Source organism: Urocampus carinirostris, chromosome 16 (genome assembly GCF_059441175.1).
Source record: "Urocampus carinirostris isolate Australia breed hairy pipefish chromosome 16, RoL_Ucar_1.0, whole genome shotgun sequence".
Classification (NCBI taxonomy): domain Eukaryota; kingdom Metazoa; phylum Chordata; class Actinopteri; order Syngnathiformes; family Syngnathidae; genus Urocampus; species Urocampus carinirostris.
In genome coordinates, this window is record NC_142364.1 from 1303309 (window position 1) to 1320788 (window position 17480).

Sequence of the window (17480 nt, forward strand, 5' to 3'; positions counted from 1 at the left end):
GAAAATATTGTTTACAGGAATGGCGGAAACGGGACGTGAAGCTAATAAGATAGTCTGCACATCCGACGACGCAGAAAGGCCCTGATGAAGTAGGACGGCAGGCATTGTTATGAGAAACGCTCTCCGCTGTTTTGAGTTTTCCAGACATCGCGGCGAGGTGGTGAGGTTCATATTGGGCTTCATTGGCACGCCCATGGGAGGAGCCGGCACACCATCTTGTGGAAAGACGTGGGCCGAGAGGAGAAGCGAGAGGACTTGGAGAAAAGGTTTCCCCGAAACTCTGACGACACTAATCCGGCTATAATCGATGGAGTTAACTTAGTTAAATTGCAAATACTTTTGCAAGGCATCTGGACATAAGGAAGCTCATCCAAGAGAGCTGGAACAAAAGGCGGCGCGTGATTGGTTGGACGGCGAGACCAGACGTCTCCTACGTCGGCCTTTGAATGTATTATTTAAAGGCGCTCATTAAATGGGATGCTAGTAGACCCCCTTCGGGACGTCTGTCTGCCAAAAGTGAGTCTACGTTTCGATTTTTTTTCCTTGCTTTTATGTTAATGTAGCGTAGCGCTCGCTAATATTGATTTGCCATCCGGGGAATATAAGAGTAGAACCGTGCAGCTTTTGCCAAAAGGGTCATACACCTGCCAAGATATGAATATTTGTGGTTGCTCTATGACCCCCATTTTATTGTTTTCAATTCAATGAATTATTATTATTATTATTGTTGTTATAAAACTGTCAAAAGAGCGATACTATTATGATTTAAGACTGCAATTCTGTCATAAAAATGCCAAAAGAGCAATACAATTGTGATTTATGACTCTGATTATAACCCTGTCAGGATCTGAATATGATTTTGCTGTTTTATAACCCTGCACCTGTTGGTGACGTTGAGAACCTTAAATTCAATGATTTATTGTTACAAAGCAATTAAAAGGACAATACAATTCTGATTTATGACTGTGATTATAAACTTGTCAAGATCTAAATATTATTGTATTGTTTTATAGCCTTGTATCTGTGGGTGGCGTTTATCCCCTTCAAATTCCATGAATTAACCAGTTCAGGGTGTCCCCTGCCCACTGCCCGGAGATGGCTGGGATGGGCTCCAGCCCCCCCGCGACCCTAATGAGGATAAGCGGTACGGCTGATGAGATGAGATTATCATTGTTATAAAATTGTCAAAAGAGTAATACAATTACGATTTATGACAGCAATCACGCCAGAAAACTGTTAAAAGAGCAACACATCTTATTATCTTATTGTTTTACAACCCTGTACCTGTTGGGGATATTGAGCGTATTTAAATTCAATTTCATTATTATCATTGTCATAAAACTGTTAAAAGAGCGATACTATTATGATTCAAGACTGCAATTCTGTCATAATAGTGCCAAAGAGCAATACAATTCTGATTTATGACTGCGATTATAAACTTGTCAAGATCTGAATATTTGTTGTTGCTCTATGACCCCCATTTTGTTTTAAATTCAATGAATTATTACTATTGTTATAAAACTGTCAAAAGAGCAATACAATTATGATTTAAGGCTGCAATTCTGTCATAATAGTGCCAAAAGAGCAATTCAATTATGATTTATGACTGTGATTATAAACCTGTCGGGATCTGAATAGGATTTTATTGTTTTATAACCCTGCACCTGTTGGTGACGTTGAGTATCTTTAAATTCAATGATTTATTGTTAAAAAACTATCAAAAGAACAATACAATTCTGATTTATGACTGCGATTATAAACTTGCCAAGATCTGAATATTTGTTGTTGCTCTATGACCCCGATTATATTGTTTTAAATTTAATGAATTAATACTGTTGTTATAAACCTGTAAAAAGAGTGATACTATTGTGATTTAAGACTGCAATTTTCCTATAATAGTGCCAAAAGAGCAATACAATTATGATTTATGACTGTGATTATAAACCTGTCGGGATCTGAATAGGATTTTATTGTTTTATAACCCTGCACCTGTTGGTGACGTTGAGTATCTTTAAATTCAATGATTTATTGTTAAAAAACTATCAATGGAACAATACAATTCTGATTTATGACTGTGATTATAAACTTGCAAAGATCTGAATATTTGGTGTTGCTCTATGACCCCGATTATGTTGTTTTGAATTTAATGAATTAATACTGTTGTTATGAACCTGTAAAAAGAGTGATACTATTGTGATTTAAGACTGCAATTTTCCTATAATAGTGCCAAAAGAGCAATACAATGATGATTTATGACTCTGATTATAAACCTGTCGGGATCTGAATATGATTTTATTGTTTAATAACCCGGCACCTGTTGGTGACGCTGAGTATCTTTAAATTAAATGATTTATTGTTACAAAACGATCCAAAGAACAATACAATTCTGATTTATGACTGCGATTATAAACTTGCCAAGATCTGAATATTGGTTGTTGCTCTATGACCCCCATTATATTGTTTTAAATTCAATGAATTAATACTATTGTTATATAACTGTCAAAACAGTGATACTATGATGATTTAAGTCTGCGATTCTGCCATAATAGTGCCAAAAGAGCAATACCATTATGATTTATGACTCTGATTATATTATTAAAAGAGGTATTAAAAGAGGTTCAAAAAAGACTTAAATAAAACCCTAAATAAAACCAAAGACATCTGAAAAATATTTTCAAATATCCCTGGGTTTTTCCAGTCAATGGGGAAGGGGACCACCCGCGAAAGGTGACGGTCCACCAACTATCCTTGCACCTTCATAAAAGCCCCCAAAGGCTTACGTCCAGATGTCATTATCGACTGAGAGTATAGCGATGTGACAAAATAACAACTATAGATCTACAAATAATAACAAGCGACACATAATCCCAGTCGAATGAATGGGTTTTACTATCAGTATACAAAAGTAAAACGAAAATGAAGGGCTTCTCCTTTCAGTGTAAGAAAGCAATTTAGAGAGTGGCTGGCTAGCTGCGCGCTAGCATCGGGTGTCCTCAAATGGAGACAGATCTCCTTGGAAATAAACATAAAAATCTACCGAATGTAGCCGTTTCCCAAGAATTGTTGCTTCAAGTCATCCGTTTTCATGACTAATAAATCTGGCTCTGGCAAGATACAGGGTCGGCAGCCGTGGCTACGAACAGTTGTTAGCCTAGCCGTTAGCAGTAGGCCGGACAGTCGCTTCTGGAACCCGATAATAATACACGAAGCACCCGCCGGTGATCACAATCTGGTTGCGCTCTTCTGACTTTCCTCAGAGTCCGATTTCATGGATGAATTTCTTTTCAATGTCACCCGTCGCTAAGGGCTAGCAGTCGCTATGCTTTCTAGGTTGTTTACGGAGGCAGCACCCGCTAGCTGTGTGACTGATAGCTTACACGAGCCAATCAGTTCCACATAGAAAGACCAGCCTATCACTGTCATGAACACCCTCCCTAGTCTGTCCCCGCGGTGTGCTGTCTAGCAGAACACAATGCACAATCCAAAGATATCAATGATAAAAAAGACAAAATTAAAATCAAAATTAAACATCGGAGGCTACCTTGAGCAGCAGTTTGCAGATCTCGTATTTTCCTTTGGCGGCAGCTTCGTGCAGAGGCGAAAACTTCCACAAGTCGGCCACGTTGACCGAAGCGCCGTGTCTGACCAGCAGTTCGGCGACCTCGTAGTGACCGTAGGAGCAGGCGTTATGGAGGGGTACCAGGCCTCTGGCAAGAGAAGGAACATGATTGAATATATCAAGCACCTCCAAAAAAAATAGTGTTTTGTGATATTCCTTTCTTGTATTAGGCGCACCAAACTATAAGGCGTACCAAATTCAAACTATAGTAAGGGCGAGAGTTATCAAGCCTCTGGGAATGCTTTCAGTTTGATAAATCACCAGGAGATGGCTGTGGTGGCTTTGATCATATTTTTGTCCAACATCCTATTGTTGCTTCCTTTTTACGGCGAATAGGAGCGTGAAGGTAGACCCATATGGCTCGTAGGCTTAGTGAAGAAGTAACGTGAGCAGACCGTAGCTGGGCCTCGCCCCAAAAATATACACAAAAGAACAGAGACGGAGAGAGAGACGTTGTTTATTGATATTCGTCAGCGTTCAAACAGCGTTCTCATTCGTCTAAGAGACAATCAGCTTTCTTATACCCTCCGGAGCAAAAACATCACGTCAGAAATATCACATGTTGCTTAGTGCGTCCTCTCCCGATGACCTGCTTGTTTTTCTCAAAGTGCATGCTTCCTAGAATTGACAATGTCCCTCTCAGAATCGACCCATCTCAGCCAATACCGTTTTGCGATCGTCCACATGTTTCTCATCAGAAGTCGCCGTGACCCAGCCAAGTTCCCGTCAGCTTCGCAAGTTGTTCCAAACCAAGCCAAGTGTTATTCTCCGAGTGTTATTGGCAAGCTCTCTTTAACCTCGGGAGAAACAAGCCTGGAATTTCCTGTCTAAACAAGTGTGTCCTCATTCTGTCGATAAGCTCTGACTTCACAATTCCACGACATTGCTAGATATAGACAAATAGTAATAGGCAACAGGCTTCAACAAAGCTCGTTCCTTTAAAAAAAAAAAAGATGGTGAAGTCCCATCGTCATCATCTGGGTAAATGAGTCAAAATGGCAAAAATTGGATGGCGGCGGTCTACCAATTTGGAAAAAACGTCTGGCATTGAATGAGTTAATAGGCCGGGTCGCGATAACATTAACCCGGTTAGTGGTACGGAAAAGGTTGGGGACCACTGAAATATAGTATTGTATTGAACTGCATGAAGGGGAAGGCATTGTGGGAGGCGATTCAGTCGTTCTGAAGTGAACAATGAGGAAAGCATTGTGTAAAGTAATTATGTCGTCCTGAAATATATTAATAAACGTATGGCTGCACGGATTCTAAACGTGGTTTATCAGGCCATATGGGTCTCCCACACACTTCTGTCCCTAGATACAAGAAGCAACACAAGAAAATGGGGGGGCTTCCTCGATGGGTGGAAATATCGGATCAAAGCCACTACTGCTATTTAATGGTGATTTCTCAAGCTGAAAATCGTTCCCAGAGTTCCGATACTCACTGATAAGCTGCACCAATGCCTTTATCCTAGTTTTGGCACACAGTGATAATGTTTATGAAAACGAACCGAACGAGTTCATTGCGAAAGTCAACTTTTTACCCTTTGTCCTTGGCGTGGACGTCGGCCCCGTGGTGCAGCAGGTACTCCACCACTTGGACACGGTTGTATCCGGCAGCGAAGTGAAGAGGGGTGGAGTGGCGTCCTTCCAGATCTCGGCAGTTCACGTTCTGAGCTGTGCACAGGGACTGTGGGGAGAGGGAAGTAGAAAGCCGGTTTTGCACTTGGATTGGACCGTACACACAATTTATTAACATCCGTTCCCTATTTCCCGGCTAGAGCCATTTCAACTCCTACAGCTTTAAGGCAAGTCAATCTCCAGACTTTTTAAGCATTTGTAGTCAAGTCAAGTCCTGTTTATTTGTTTGGCCCTTAATCACGAAGAGTCTCAAAGGGCTGCACAGACCACAGATTATTGCAAACTACAGACAATTATGACACCATCCCCTGATCTAACACCTACATGAGTGTTAGGTTAACCCCAACACTTGTAATAAAAACCTGCACTCAAAGGAGACACAGAGACGTAAGTATGACTTACTTGCAAGGAGAGATGACCATAGGCTGCCTATTACAGTCTACTAGACACTCTGAAAAAGTCTAGTTCGTTCTTGCCTTTTATTGTATTAGGAACGCCCTAATTTACATGTTTCTTCTGCTAAAGGGAGGGGGAGAGACAAAAAAACAGTTTGAGATCTGTTTTCACAACAACATCTTATCGTATCAACACCTGTTTAAACTTACAACAACATCTTATCGTATCAACAATATTTCTACTATTGAACTAGGCGAGAATGGCACACTAAGCAAGAATAGAACACAGTATGCAACAGTAGAATAACTTATTTACAGTTTAAATCCATCAATGAGGGCATGGGAAAACTTAAAAACCTCAAGTCAAGTCCTGTTTATTTGTGTAGCCCTTAATCACAAGGAGTCTCAAAGGGCTGCACAGACTATAGACTATTGAAAACTACAGACTACTATGACACCATCCCCTGATCTAAAACCGACATGAGGGCAAGGAAAAACTCAAAAACCTCAAGTCAAGTCATGATTATTTGTGACGCTCTCAATCACAAGGAGTCTTAAAGGCCTGCACAGACCACAGATGATTGCAAACCAGACTATTATGACACCATTCCCTGATCTAAAACCTACATGAGGGCAAGGAAAAACTCAAAAACCTCAATTCAAGTCATGTTTATATGTGACGCCCTTAATCACAAAGAGTCTCAAAGGGCTGCACAGATCAAAGACTATTGCAAACCACAGACTATTATGACACCATTCCCTGATCTAAAACCTACATGAGGGCAAGGGAAAACTTAAAAACCTCAAGTCAAGTCCTGTTTATTTGTGACGCCCTTAATCACAAGGAGTCTCAAAGGGCTGCACAGAGCACAGATTATTGCAAACCACAGACTATTATGACACCATCCCCTGATCTATAACCTACATGTGGGCAAATAATACACATATATTGTCAACATAAAATAAAGGTTATTCATATGCTATAGAGACTTTGTAATGCCTTTTGAAATCAAATTTAAGATCAAGACGTGAAAAAAAAATAACCCCCCAATTGAAACAATCAAAACAAAAAATATCACTAGCACACAATCCATAGCGCTAGCTATTGTGGGTAGACCTAAGACCGCAAGGTCTGCTGTGAAAGGCCCGACTGAAACCACATCACTGTTTTGATACATCCTTTAATGTGTTCACGTGAAAATAAATCAGTGAATTGTCAAGTCAAGTCATGTTTATTTGTTTGGTCCTTAATCACAAAGAGTCTCAAAGGGCTGCACAACAAGGACACTTCGACGGAGGAGCCGGGAATCGAACCTGTAACCTCTCGATCTCAAGACGAGCACTCTAACTCCTAAATGATTTATAATTATTCAACATTTGTCAATGCTTCGAATAGAAATAAAGATGATTTATTGTCATTGTAACGTGTGAAATGCACAATGGAATCAACATTAGTCTCTGGTACCGTGAATACAAATAGTGAGATGATGTGATCAAATCCAATACAGTTCCTTAAGTGATCTGTATCACGGGTGGGCAGGGTTCGATTCTTGTTGCATGAATCAGTAAGTATCAAGCCTGTGGGAATGATTTCAGTATGTAAAAAAAAATAAAGTATAACCATTTTGAATTAAAAATGAGGGTCGGGTGTTATACATGAAGAAATACGAATTTCCAACAATTTACTGATTCTATCTGAGAGAAAATCAATTTTTTCATCAATCGGAATCACGGAAAATAATGTCAGAAACTGGCGCTCCCTTTCCCACATAGAGGGCGCCAACATGGGGGGAGTGGCTGGAGAGCGCCCATCTGCACCTAATCAGTCTCTCGACCTGAAGGTCATTGTTTATATCACGTCATTTCAGGTTGGTTTAATATTCTAGCTTTTGAATCTTTTTTTGACACGGTTTCTGCTTACTGGAATAATGGATTCGACAAAAAAGGGAACAGATAAGACAGTTATTACTTCTAAGTTATGATAAACTATAATACCTTTAGAAATCAACATAATGTCCTATTAAACGATGCACTATTTACCTTGACCGTGTCCAGGTCTCCGGCCTTCGCGGCTTCCAGAAGTCTGTAGTCCACATCTGAGTTTCTGACGGGGACGTTTTCTACAAAGTCCGAGAGAGGGAGCGCTGGGTTAAGAACAGGGTTGGGTAGGGTTACTTTAACTTGATTACTTTCAATGACTTTTGGATGACTCCATTACCAAATATGCTCATAAAAGACAAAAGAAACTAAATAGGAATCAAATTTCTAAATTTTGTGCAGGCTTGGGGAATAACGGAATACATGGAAGGGCAAAAATGATGTTGGCTAGCTGTTTGGATTTTTTTTCATTTTGTTTCTGTCGCATTTGATGTTCGTTTTGCCGGAGATCAAAGCCAGGAGAGAAAGCTTACCACGTGTTGTGAGTCATCATTTGATTCCTATTTCGTTTCTTTTGTCTTTTATTAGCATATTTGCTATTGGAGTCATCCAAAAGTCATTGAAAGTAATCCAGTTCAAGTAACCCTACCCAACCCTGGTTAAGAATATGAATACATAGCATCGATCGATGCTACGCTAGGTATTAGCAGCCACCCTGCCAGCAAAGCGCACCGAAGGACGACACGAGATTTTGTTCCGGTTTTGTTAGCATAAAAACTGAACTGGTGTTCATTTGTTGCATAATTGAACTAACCTTATATGAATTTGTTTTAAAACCATGCAAAAGAATAAAAGTACGGTGTTCTTGGTGTGTTACAGTTAAAACATTACCGTAAATTCCAGACTATAGAGCGCACCTGATTATAAATCGCACCCACCACATTTTAAGAGGATAACCGCTTTTGTACTTACACAAGCCGCACCTGCATATAAGCCTCATGCGCCCACATTAAAACATGTAGCACAATCACAAAATTAACCCAAACCCGACTTTGAGTCCCGCAATTGTGACTGAATATGAAGTACACAGTCCAAAAACAACAGCCGGCAAATTGAACTTATAATGATAATGGTACTTAAGATATGACGCAGACCTGCAGAGTCCGTGTCCCGTTGAAAATAATACAAGGGGGAAAAAAAATGTATATTTCCAAAGGTAAGGGTGGGAAAAATATATATCCACTATTGTCCGCTGCGTCCACAAACACGTCTCACCTTTACTCCACTTCCCATCAGCCCCCGTTGTATTCGCCCCTTCTTTTTGATTCGCCCGTGGAAAACATATCAGAATAAGTCTCTAAAATAAATACATTACAAAAATATACAGTTGCAAATACATATTATACATGGTTACACATATTTACAAAGAAAGACGGTACACCGAGAGAGTTTTCAAAGCTTTAATAATAATATTATAACTTTCATCCCAAACCGTGCCTGTGACAGGTAGCAAAACGCTACTAGGAACACGCTCGCAACACAAGGAAACGGGTCTGTTAAAAAAAAATACGGTATTTGTAAAAACCAAAGTAAACCGTGCTCATCTTCCTCCTCATAACTGACCCATTAAAGTTGTCTTCCCCGGTATGGGAAAAAGACTTTGTCATATAGACGTCGTCCTACGCTCCTTTATTCAAAAACACGCTAGCAGCACTCGCATATATTCCACCGGTCTAAATCTTACCTTTTGTACTCGAGCGCCGCTGGCGGCTTTTAGGGAAAAAAAACATAAATTGGCCGCATCACTGAATAAGCCGCAGGGTTGAAAGTTAGGGAAAAAAGTAGCGGCTTATAGTCCGGAATCTACGGTAAGTTGCTCTTTATTTCCTGCCCATTTCAAGTTCTAAACAGATTCTTGCCCAACCCGGTTCATCCTAGATCTAGATGTGTTTGAATTTCTTCCAGGAGAGCATGGCCCCAAACCTTCCTAGACAATTCTATGGGAAGCATGGGAATAGGTTAACAGAAAGTAATGACCACCCCAGAAGATCATATTTATGAAGAGACAAAAAAAATCTGCAATGGTGACCTTCAGGCGAAACCAGGGGCATCAAACTCATTTGAACTGAGGGGCCATACGATAGAACAAACATTCTGTCGGGGGCCGGACTAGTAGATTAAAGAGACAGAAAAAGAGAGATAAAGAAAGAAGAGAAAGAGAGAGGGGAAAAGGAGAGAGGGTAGGCCAAAGAAAGAGAGAGAGGGAGAGAGCGTGAGAAACAAAAGATAAAAAGTGGTGAGAGAGGGGGAAAAGAAAGGGAGAGGAAGAAAGAAATCCAAAGGGAATAGACAGAAGGAGAGAAAAGAGAAAAGCCAAAGGGTAGGACGAGAGAGAGAAAAGGAAAAAAGGAAATTAGAGCAAAATAGGTTAAAAATACACAGAGAGTGAAAGAGACAGAGAGTGGGAGAAAAGAGAGAGAAAGAGAGAGAGAGAGAGAGAGAAAGAGAGAGAGAGATAAACAAGAAAAGAAAGAGAGAAGAAATGGGGAGAGTATGAAAGAGAGAGATAAACAGAAGAAAAAAAATCGAGAATAAATGAGGAGAGAATGAGAGAGAGAGAGAGATAAACAGAAGAAAAGAAAGAGAGAAGAAATGGGGAGAGAATGAGAGAGAAAAATAAATAAATAAATAAATAAATAAATAAATAAATAAATAAATACAAGTAGCCTAGATGGTAAGGCGCCCGCTTTGAGACTGGGAGGTCGGTGGTTCGCGCCCCGGCCGAGTCATTCCTAAGACTTAAAAAGTGGTCGGCGGCGCCCTCTGTTGGCTGCGGCTGCATCGGCTCGCTACAACGGGTCAGGTGCAATCGACATTTCGTTCTGTGTACATTGTTACACAGAATGACAATACAAGGAAATTATTATTATTATTATTATTATTAAGTACAGTGTCTTTGCAAGAGGCCCCTGGCTTTGGCAACATCAAGTTGACATATTTCAACCCGCAGCTTGTTATTCTCTTGCGCTTCTCTGAGTGTTGTCTGGCGGGCCGGATTCGATCCCTTAGCGAGCCCGATCCGGCCCGCCCATTTCGACACCCGCGGGCTAAACGGAACGGGAGCCGGCACGTGGGCAAAAGGGGAGCGGAGGCGGCTTACCGTGGAGTATCTGCCGAACGGCCTCGTTTCCCATCTGAGCGGCGGTGAAGCCCTGCAGGGAGACCAGCGAGGCGTCGGCTCCGTATCCTAGCAACAGCCGGCACGTCTGCAAATGGCCCGCCAGCGCCGCGCGGTGCAACGCCGTCTGACCCAGCGTGTCCGCCGCGTTCACCTGAAAAAAACTCAAGGTTAAGCCATCGGAAAAAAAATTCTAACTTGTTCGGTGCCATAACGTATAAGTACCGATCAGAAGCATTGTTCCCGAGTGTTAAAACGTACGTTTTTATCATTAATGTAAAAAAAATGTCATCAGTAAGTATCAAGCCTCTGGGAATGATTTCAGTCTGAAAAATGACCACTAGATCCAATTTTAGTCAAGACAGAGCCCAGTTTTGCTTCCTGCGAAGCAAGTAAAAGTTCTGCTTAAAATGCAAAAAGCTCTTTTTTCTTATTTTTGATGTTTCATATTTCTTTATAGATACAGAGCTCTTATTTTCTGCAGGCATTCAAAACGAGTCAAAGGGGCAAAATGGGCTGGCAACTTCCCATTCGAGAGTAACGTCTGGCACCGAATGAGTTATGTGCTAATAATGCGACAGACTAAAAAAAGCATCCCAAAAAACCCAATTTGAGCAGAAATTTGAAAGTGTGCCTTTCAACCTTGTGCAGCTTATTTACCACAAAATAGCGGTGGATCAAATTGGAAATGCATACAGTACTTATTTGTGTGCTTTACGACAAGAGAATTTTAAGGCATAATACCATATTCATGCAAGAGTTGATCAGTAGAAAAAAATAGCTGACTAAAATTGCATGCAACGGAAACTGAACCCGGGTTGCAGAAGTGAGTGTGCCAATACCTTACAACTAGAGCACCGGAGATACGGACAGCAAACGATCACATGATTACACTTATGCCAGAGCGGAGAAAACATAAAACAAACAAAAAAATGGTCCTGAAAGATGTAACTAAACACAAAGTCTGCCTTATCATCATATACAGCATTGTATTTGCTACATTGGAATCATATTGTTATGGGCACTGTAGGACTTGACAGATTGCAGAAAGCACATATGATGTGAAAATACGTCACACGTGCCTTGGCTAACAATATATACCGTATATACAATAGTCATTCTCATTAGGTGGCATTATCTTGCCGTTTACATTTTTGGCAACTATACATTTAACGTTTGCAAAATGAAGGCTTTACGAGTACTACTGCAGTGTCTGAAATAAGGTCTGTTCGGACGCCCCGGCCGTGCATCTTTTACGTCGGGCGTATAATTTACAAAATGTCTCCGCCCTGGTGGCCGGCAACTTAAAAAAAAAAACCTAAGATAATTTTTTTCAAATCAAATGTTTCCTTTATTCTGATTTCAAAATCTTCCTTCGGTTTGGAAATTTCAGAAATACCCTGTTGTCAGTCCGTCAACGAACCTCTGCCCCGCAAGACATGGGTTTTGACTCTGTCCTGTTTCCTGTTGGTATTTCCTGTCCGGTATTCTTCCTGTTTATTTTGTCCTGTTTCATATCAGTTTCCAGTTTCGTTCCCGTCTATTTTTGTCCTGTTTATTACTCACTCCAGTTTTTGTTCCTGTATAATAATAATAATAATTTCCTTGTATTGTCATTCGAACGAACGAAATGTCGATTACACCTGACCCGTTGTAGCGAGCCGATGCAGCCGCAGCCAACAGAGGGCGCCGCCGACCACTTTTTAAGTCTTAGGAATGACTCGGCCGGGGCGCGAACCACCGACCTCCCAGTCTCAAAGCGGGCGCCTTACCATCTAGGCTAGTTAGTCCTGTTTATTTTCGATATCCTGATTCATTATCAATCCTGTCTGTCTGTCCTGTTCGGTATCGACCAACCTGTCCGATATCAACTCGGGCAATTGGTATCGATCTCGTCGGCCTCTGGCTTCCTATCATTCCACGCCAGACCGCTGCCTAACTTGAATGACTCCCCATTTCCCGTCAAATAAAAGGCTTGAGTGAGACTGTCACGCGTTTGGGTCCTGATCCTGTTCATGACACATACTTGTATATATTTGTGTTTATTGTTGTTATTTGACACTTTTTATTGTTTAATACGACAGAATATTTTGTTGTTTTGTGGACTATTTTAATATTTGAAGATCCGATCGAAAGAATAATTCATCGATTATTAAAATCGAATTAACTGTCATTGGGTTTTTGCCTGTGTGCAGTTTTTCAAGAAATGCATCACTGTTTTTGCGAAGTCGTACAGCGATGCTTTTTCCTCACCGAGCAAATGAGGCGCAATCAACTTTGTGAGGCAAAGCTTTTCACCGACGCATCCGTCTTTAAATTGAAAGTCCTCTGGGTCAATGTTCCCTCTAAGCTGCGCGCATGCGCAATCGCAAAAGAAAATCTAGCCATCTCACAAAATCAGGGCTTGAAATTGCTCATTAAGAAGCAAATTAAGTCAAAGTTACGGTGCAATAAGGTAAAGATACACGGGTTCCCCTGACGCTGTGTTCTAAATGTGGTATTTTGAAGTCAAGGTCGAAGCATCTGCTTCTGACTACCCCTTTTCGAACATGTTATGTGACATTATTCTGTTGTTGACTCATTTCCGCCCTATTCTGTTTTTGTCCTGTTTTTATTTTTATGTTGGAAATAAAAGTTTTCATTCATTCATTCATTCATTCAAGTAGAACGAAGTTGAGTAAAGTCAGTAGAGTTTTTCGAGAACAGGCTTCTTCGGCTCGGCTCACTAAAAGGAACCGGCTCTTTCGGGTCCTAAACAGCTCTTCGGGTTGTTTTTGCTTCTTTAGTCCCTATATGACCAAATATGATGTAAAATTATGCACAAAATTAATTAAATGAAGGGGTATAGAACAAAAATTAAAAAAAATACCAAAATGAAAAAGTAGTGAAATGCTGAGAAAAAAGAAACAAAAGGAAGAGAAAAAAAGAAGGAACAATTCAGAAAAAAAGCCAGAAAAAAAGAAAAGAAAAAGAAACAAAGGAAAAAAAGTAAATAGAGTTTGTATGTTCTCCCCGTGCTTGCGTGGGTTTCCTCCGGGCACTCCGGTTTCCTCCCACATTCCAAAGACATGCATTTCAGGTGAATTGGCCGGTCCAAATTGTCCCTAGGTGTGAATGAGCGAGTGAGTTGTCTGTCCCCGTGTGCCCTGCGATTGGCTGGCAACCAGTCCAGGGTGTCCCCTGCCCACTGCCCGATGATTGCTGGGATGGGCTCCAGGGAAAAAGAAGATAAGGTTTGTGTTGCATTCAAATGATTTCCAATTCTATCAAGTCAATCTTGTTGCCAACATTGTACTTCCACAAAAAAAAATGTGATTAAATACAGTTCTGTATCGTGCGACCGACTCAATAAGACCCCAAAAAATGTTAGTATCATGCGACAAAAGATAACAGGGAAAAAAAGAAATGGAAATCTTGTGAAAGAATTGTAAAAACAAATGATGTTCGTAGGCCCTGCAACCTTTGCATTCGTAATCAAAAGTGAAAAAATAATTTTGCATTGCCGGAACCTCAGCAAAATATAAGTCGATGTCAAGTTTTGGACCTGTTTGATAATGACTTAGTTGCCACACTTGGGATTGCGGTTGCTCACTGTTGTTTCAAGCGTTGCTCACCCACTTTGTGTGAACGCTCAGACCCCTGGAAGATTACAGGGAACATTCTACTAGGACCTAAAAAGAGATGACGGTGTCATTTTGTTAGCATGTTGGAATTTAAAACCTGCAGAATAATTGAGGGTTGTGATCTCTACTTATGGTCGCTAATAGAGCAGACGTCAAGAAGCTTTATATCCCAAAGAGCCATCATAACTCAATATTTCAATTGATCGTTTGGGTTTTTTTGCGATGAGTGGTCTTATTGTTCAGACACTGACTACTGTTGTCAATATTTTAGACCTGTGTCAAGTGAACGCACCCCAAAATCAAAATCGCGACGATAAAAAGAAAATGTACCTTGGCGCCGTGTTTCTGCAACACTTCCATGATATCGTGATGAGCGCGCTCCGCGGCCACGTGGAGAGGCGTCATCAAACTAGAGCCGGGCACAAAACCAGACCGATCGAGACGGGATTCAAGGAGAAAATATCACATTTCTCCTCTTACTCTTTGTTCTTTTCGTTGACGTTGGCTCCCTTCCTCAGTAACAACTCCGTCACCTGTTTCCTCTTCGGGTGAGGCGATGCCACTGCGCAGTGCTAAAATTGGGAAACATTTAAAAATATACACATCAACATCAGGGCTGGCAAATTATATGTTATATTTCAAATAGATTAGTCTCATCTGATCGGTTGTAAAATCATTTCTTCCTCATGCCATGAGGTTCTTTAACTCCACCCGGGGGATAAACGCCCACATGAAACCCCACCCCCACATTTGCAAAATACTCTATTTTTATTACAGTGTGTATTTTCCGTAGCACTATTTAAATACTCTATTGCAAACAGGACTTCTTGTAATTAACAAATAAAAATGAGTAGAATGTTGTTGTATATTACTAGTATTTCTATAGTACTTTTTTGGAGTGCCACTTGTGTCAAGACCAGAACGGAATCAGGACCCTAATGCATAGCGTTAACCACAAGTTTATTGAATAGAAGGAGAAAGGGCTCGCTGGACGCGGGAAGCAGGTCACTCTCGCAATCGGATCTTGATCCAGATACAGAAGTGGATCTTCCGTAGCGGGAGATGGCAGTGTCAGGAACGGAAAAACAGGTCGATAGCCGGGACAGGAGAGCAAAAACGGGTTGTAAGCTGGGACGGGAGAGCAGACGTGGTCGGGATCGAGAACAGGAGAAATATGGGGAGATCAGGAACAGACAGGTGGAAAACGGGTGCAAAAACGGGACAGGTGGGAGTCAGGGTCAAAATGCTTGCCTTGTAACAACAGAAGTTTGCTGACAGACTGACAACTGGAGAGTGAAAGGACGGGGCTTTAAAAAGGACAAGTAGCCCGGACAGGGAACCAATCAGGTAGCCCTCAGCGGCTGGCGCCAAAAGAGCGGGCACAGGTTATCTAAATCCGTAATCATGACGAGCCAAGTTTTATTTTGTAGATATACATGGTAGTATTTTACTATTTCTGTAGTATTTTCATGTATTTCCAGAGTAGATTTTTTGGTCTGATATCTGTAGTATTACTGTAGTATTATTTTTGTAGTATTTCCATTGAAGATTGTTGAGCATTTTTGTAGTGTTTTAAAGTATTACTGTCGTGGTATTTTGTGGTATTTCTGTCAAAGTATTTTTTTGTATTTCTGTAGTAATTTAATAGTATCTTTGTAGAATTTTGGGGGTATTTTCATCATAGGCCTCACCAGTGCTAGTTTGAAGTTGATGATCTCCATCCTTTACTGTAGTTTTGCTTTTGTAGTATTTCTGTTGTAATATTTTTGTAGTATTTCTGTCGAATTTTTATAGGATTTCCAAGGTGGGCGCAGAAGTATCAATGATGTTTTGTGCGTGTGATGATTTTTGAAGTTGATGTTCTCCATCCATATTTGTCGTAATATTTTAGAAGTATTCTTGTAGTAATATTTTTCAGTATTTCTGAAGTATTTCTGTCGGAATGTTGTAGTATTACCTTAGTGGGCGTGAAAGTGGCATGCCTCAACAGGCGCCATTTTGTTACTGTGTGTATGTTTGAGGTTGATCATCTCTATCCATTACTGTAGCTCCATTTTTATAGTAGTCCTGTAGTAATATTTGTGTAGTATTTTTGTAGTATAGTTGTAGTATTTCTAAGATATGTGCGGAAGTGGCGTGCCTCACCAGCGCCGTCTCGTTGGTGTGAGGATGTTTGAAGTTGATGATCTCCATGGCCAGACTCCTCTTGGCTTTGGTGATGTCTGCTTCCCGGGCGGCTTGAAGAAGGGAGTGGCCCTTGAATTCATCTAAATATAAAAAAAACACACCAAAATGTAGTTTAAAAAAAAAAAAGGATTATTTTTCCTTTTTAAGGGTGGGGTGCATTGTTTATAATTATATATGACAACACCCAACTGAGTTTTTCCACCTTGCCTTTCTACTTTTATCTTACTTTAAGCGAAGCGGTTCGGGCCGGGGAATACATCAGGTAGGAGGAAATGGAGGAAGGGCCGGGGCGGAGAGAGACTTTATGCTCGTCACCGCAGGTTTTTTGTCAGCGTAGAATGAAAATGGTGAAAGTGAGGCCCGTTTCCGAGAACGGTCCAAATGCCAACCCAAACCCCCAAAAGAGCATCCAAGAAATCCGCGTACTTACACGCGCGACACAAGAAACGTGACAAAGGCTGCAATGATGACGCAAGCGAGAAGATGGCGCCAGCAATTAAAAGGGTTCCTGTCGGGTCTAAAGCGAGTGGGAGAGCTAAAAAAATTTTGCAAAATCATAGAAGGAAATTCAGGCAAAGACTTTTTGAGTTTTCTGCAGTCGGAAAAGGGTAATTTCATCTTGCCGGCCGCACCCCTTCTGAAAACCTTCCCCCTCTGCACTGTGTTTTATTGAAGTCACAAGGGTGGAGACAAAGTACTGGGACAAAGAGAATTTACCATCCCCCTTAGAAGAGTACACTTTTAAACAAAGACAGGAAAACTAGGGGATTGCCAAAAAGGGCCAACTGATTAGAAATACACACTTTTGAGCATATACGTTTAAGCCTACCTTACAGTTCCAAAATCCTAGCACCTTTACCCGGCCTCCTTTTGAAAGTACAGTAGACCTCGACAGTGAGGACTAACGCCTTTTCGGGCCACTCTTTACTACATTTTACCGACGCTACCACATCAACGTCG

General features: G+C 40.9%; 1 protein-coding gene across 1 annotated transcript in view; it reads right to left on the reverse strand.

Moving 5' to 3' along the window:
* The window catches only part of LOC148349946 (poly [ADP-ribose] polymerase tankyrase-2-like), an 85964-nt gene that overhangs the window by 22294 nt on the left and 46190 nt on the right, over positions 1 to 17480 (reverse strand). Inside the window, exons 11-17 of the mRNA XM_088319974.1 lie at positions 16479 to 16600; positions 14814 to 14905; positions 14664 to 14742; positions 10693 to 10864; positions 7695 to 7774; positions 5163 to 5308; positions 3542 to 3707 (exon numbers count right to left, since the gene is read on the reverse strand). Of these exons, the coding sequence (XP_088176100.1) occupies positions 3542 to 3707; positions 5163 to 5308; positions 7695 to 7774; positions 10693 to 10864; positions 14664 to 14742; positions 14814 to 14905; positions 16479 to 16600 (857 nt within the window). The remainder of the gene's footprint in view (positions 1 to 3541; positions 3708 to 5162; positions 5309 to 7694; positions 7775 to 10692; positions 10865 to 14663; positions 14743 to 14813; positions 14906 to 16478; positions 16601 to 17480) is intronic.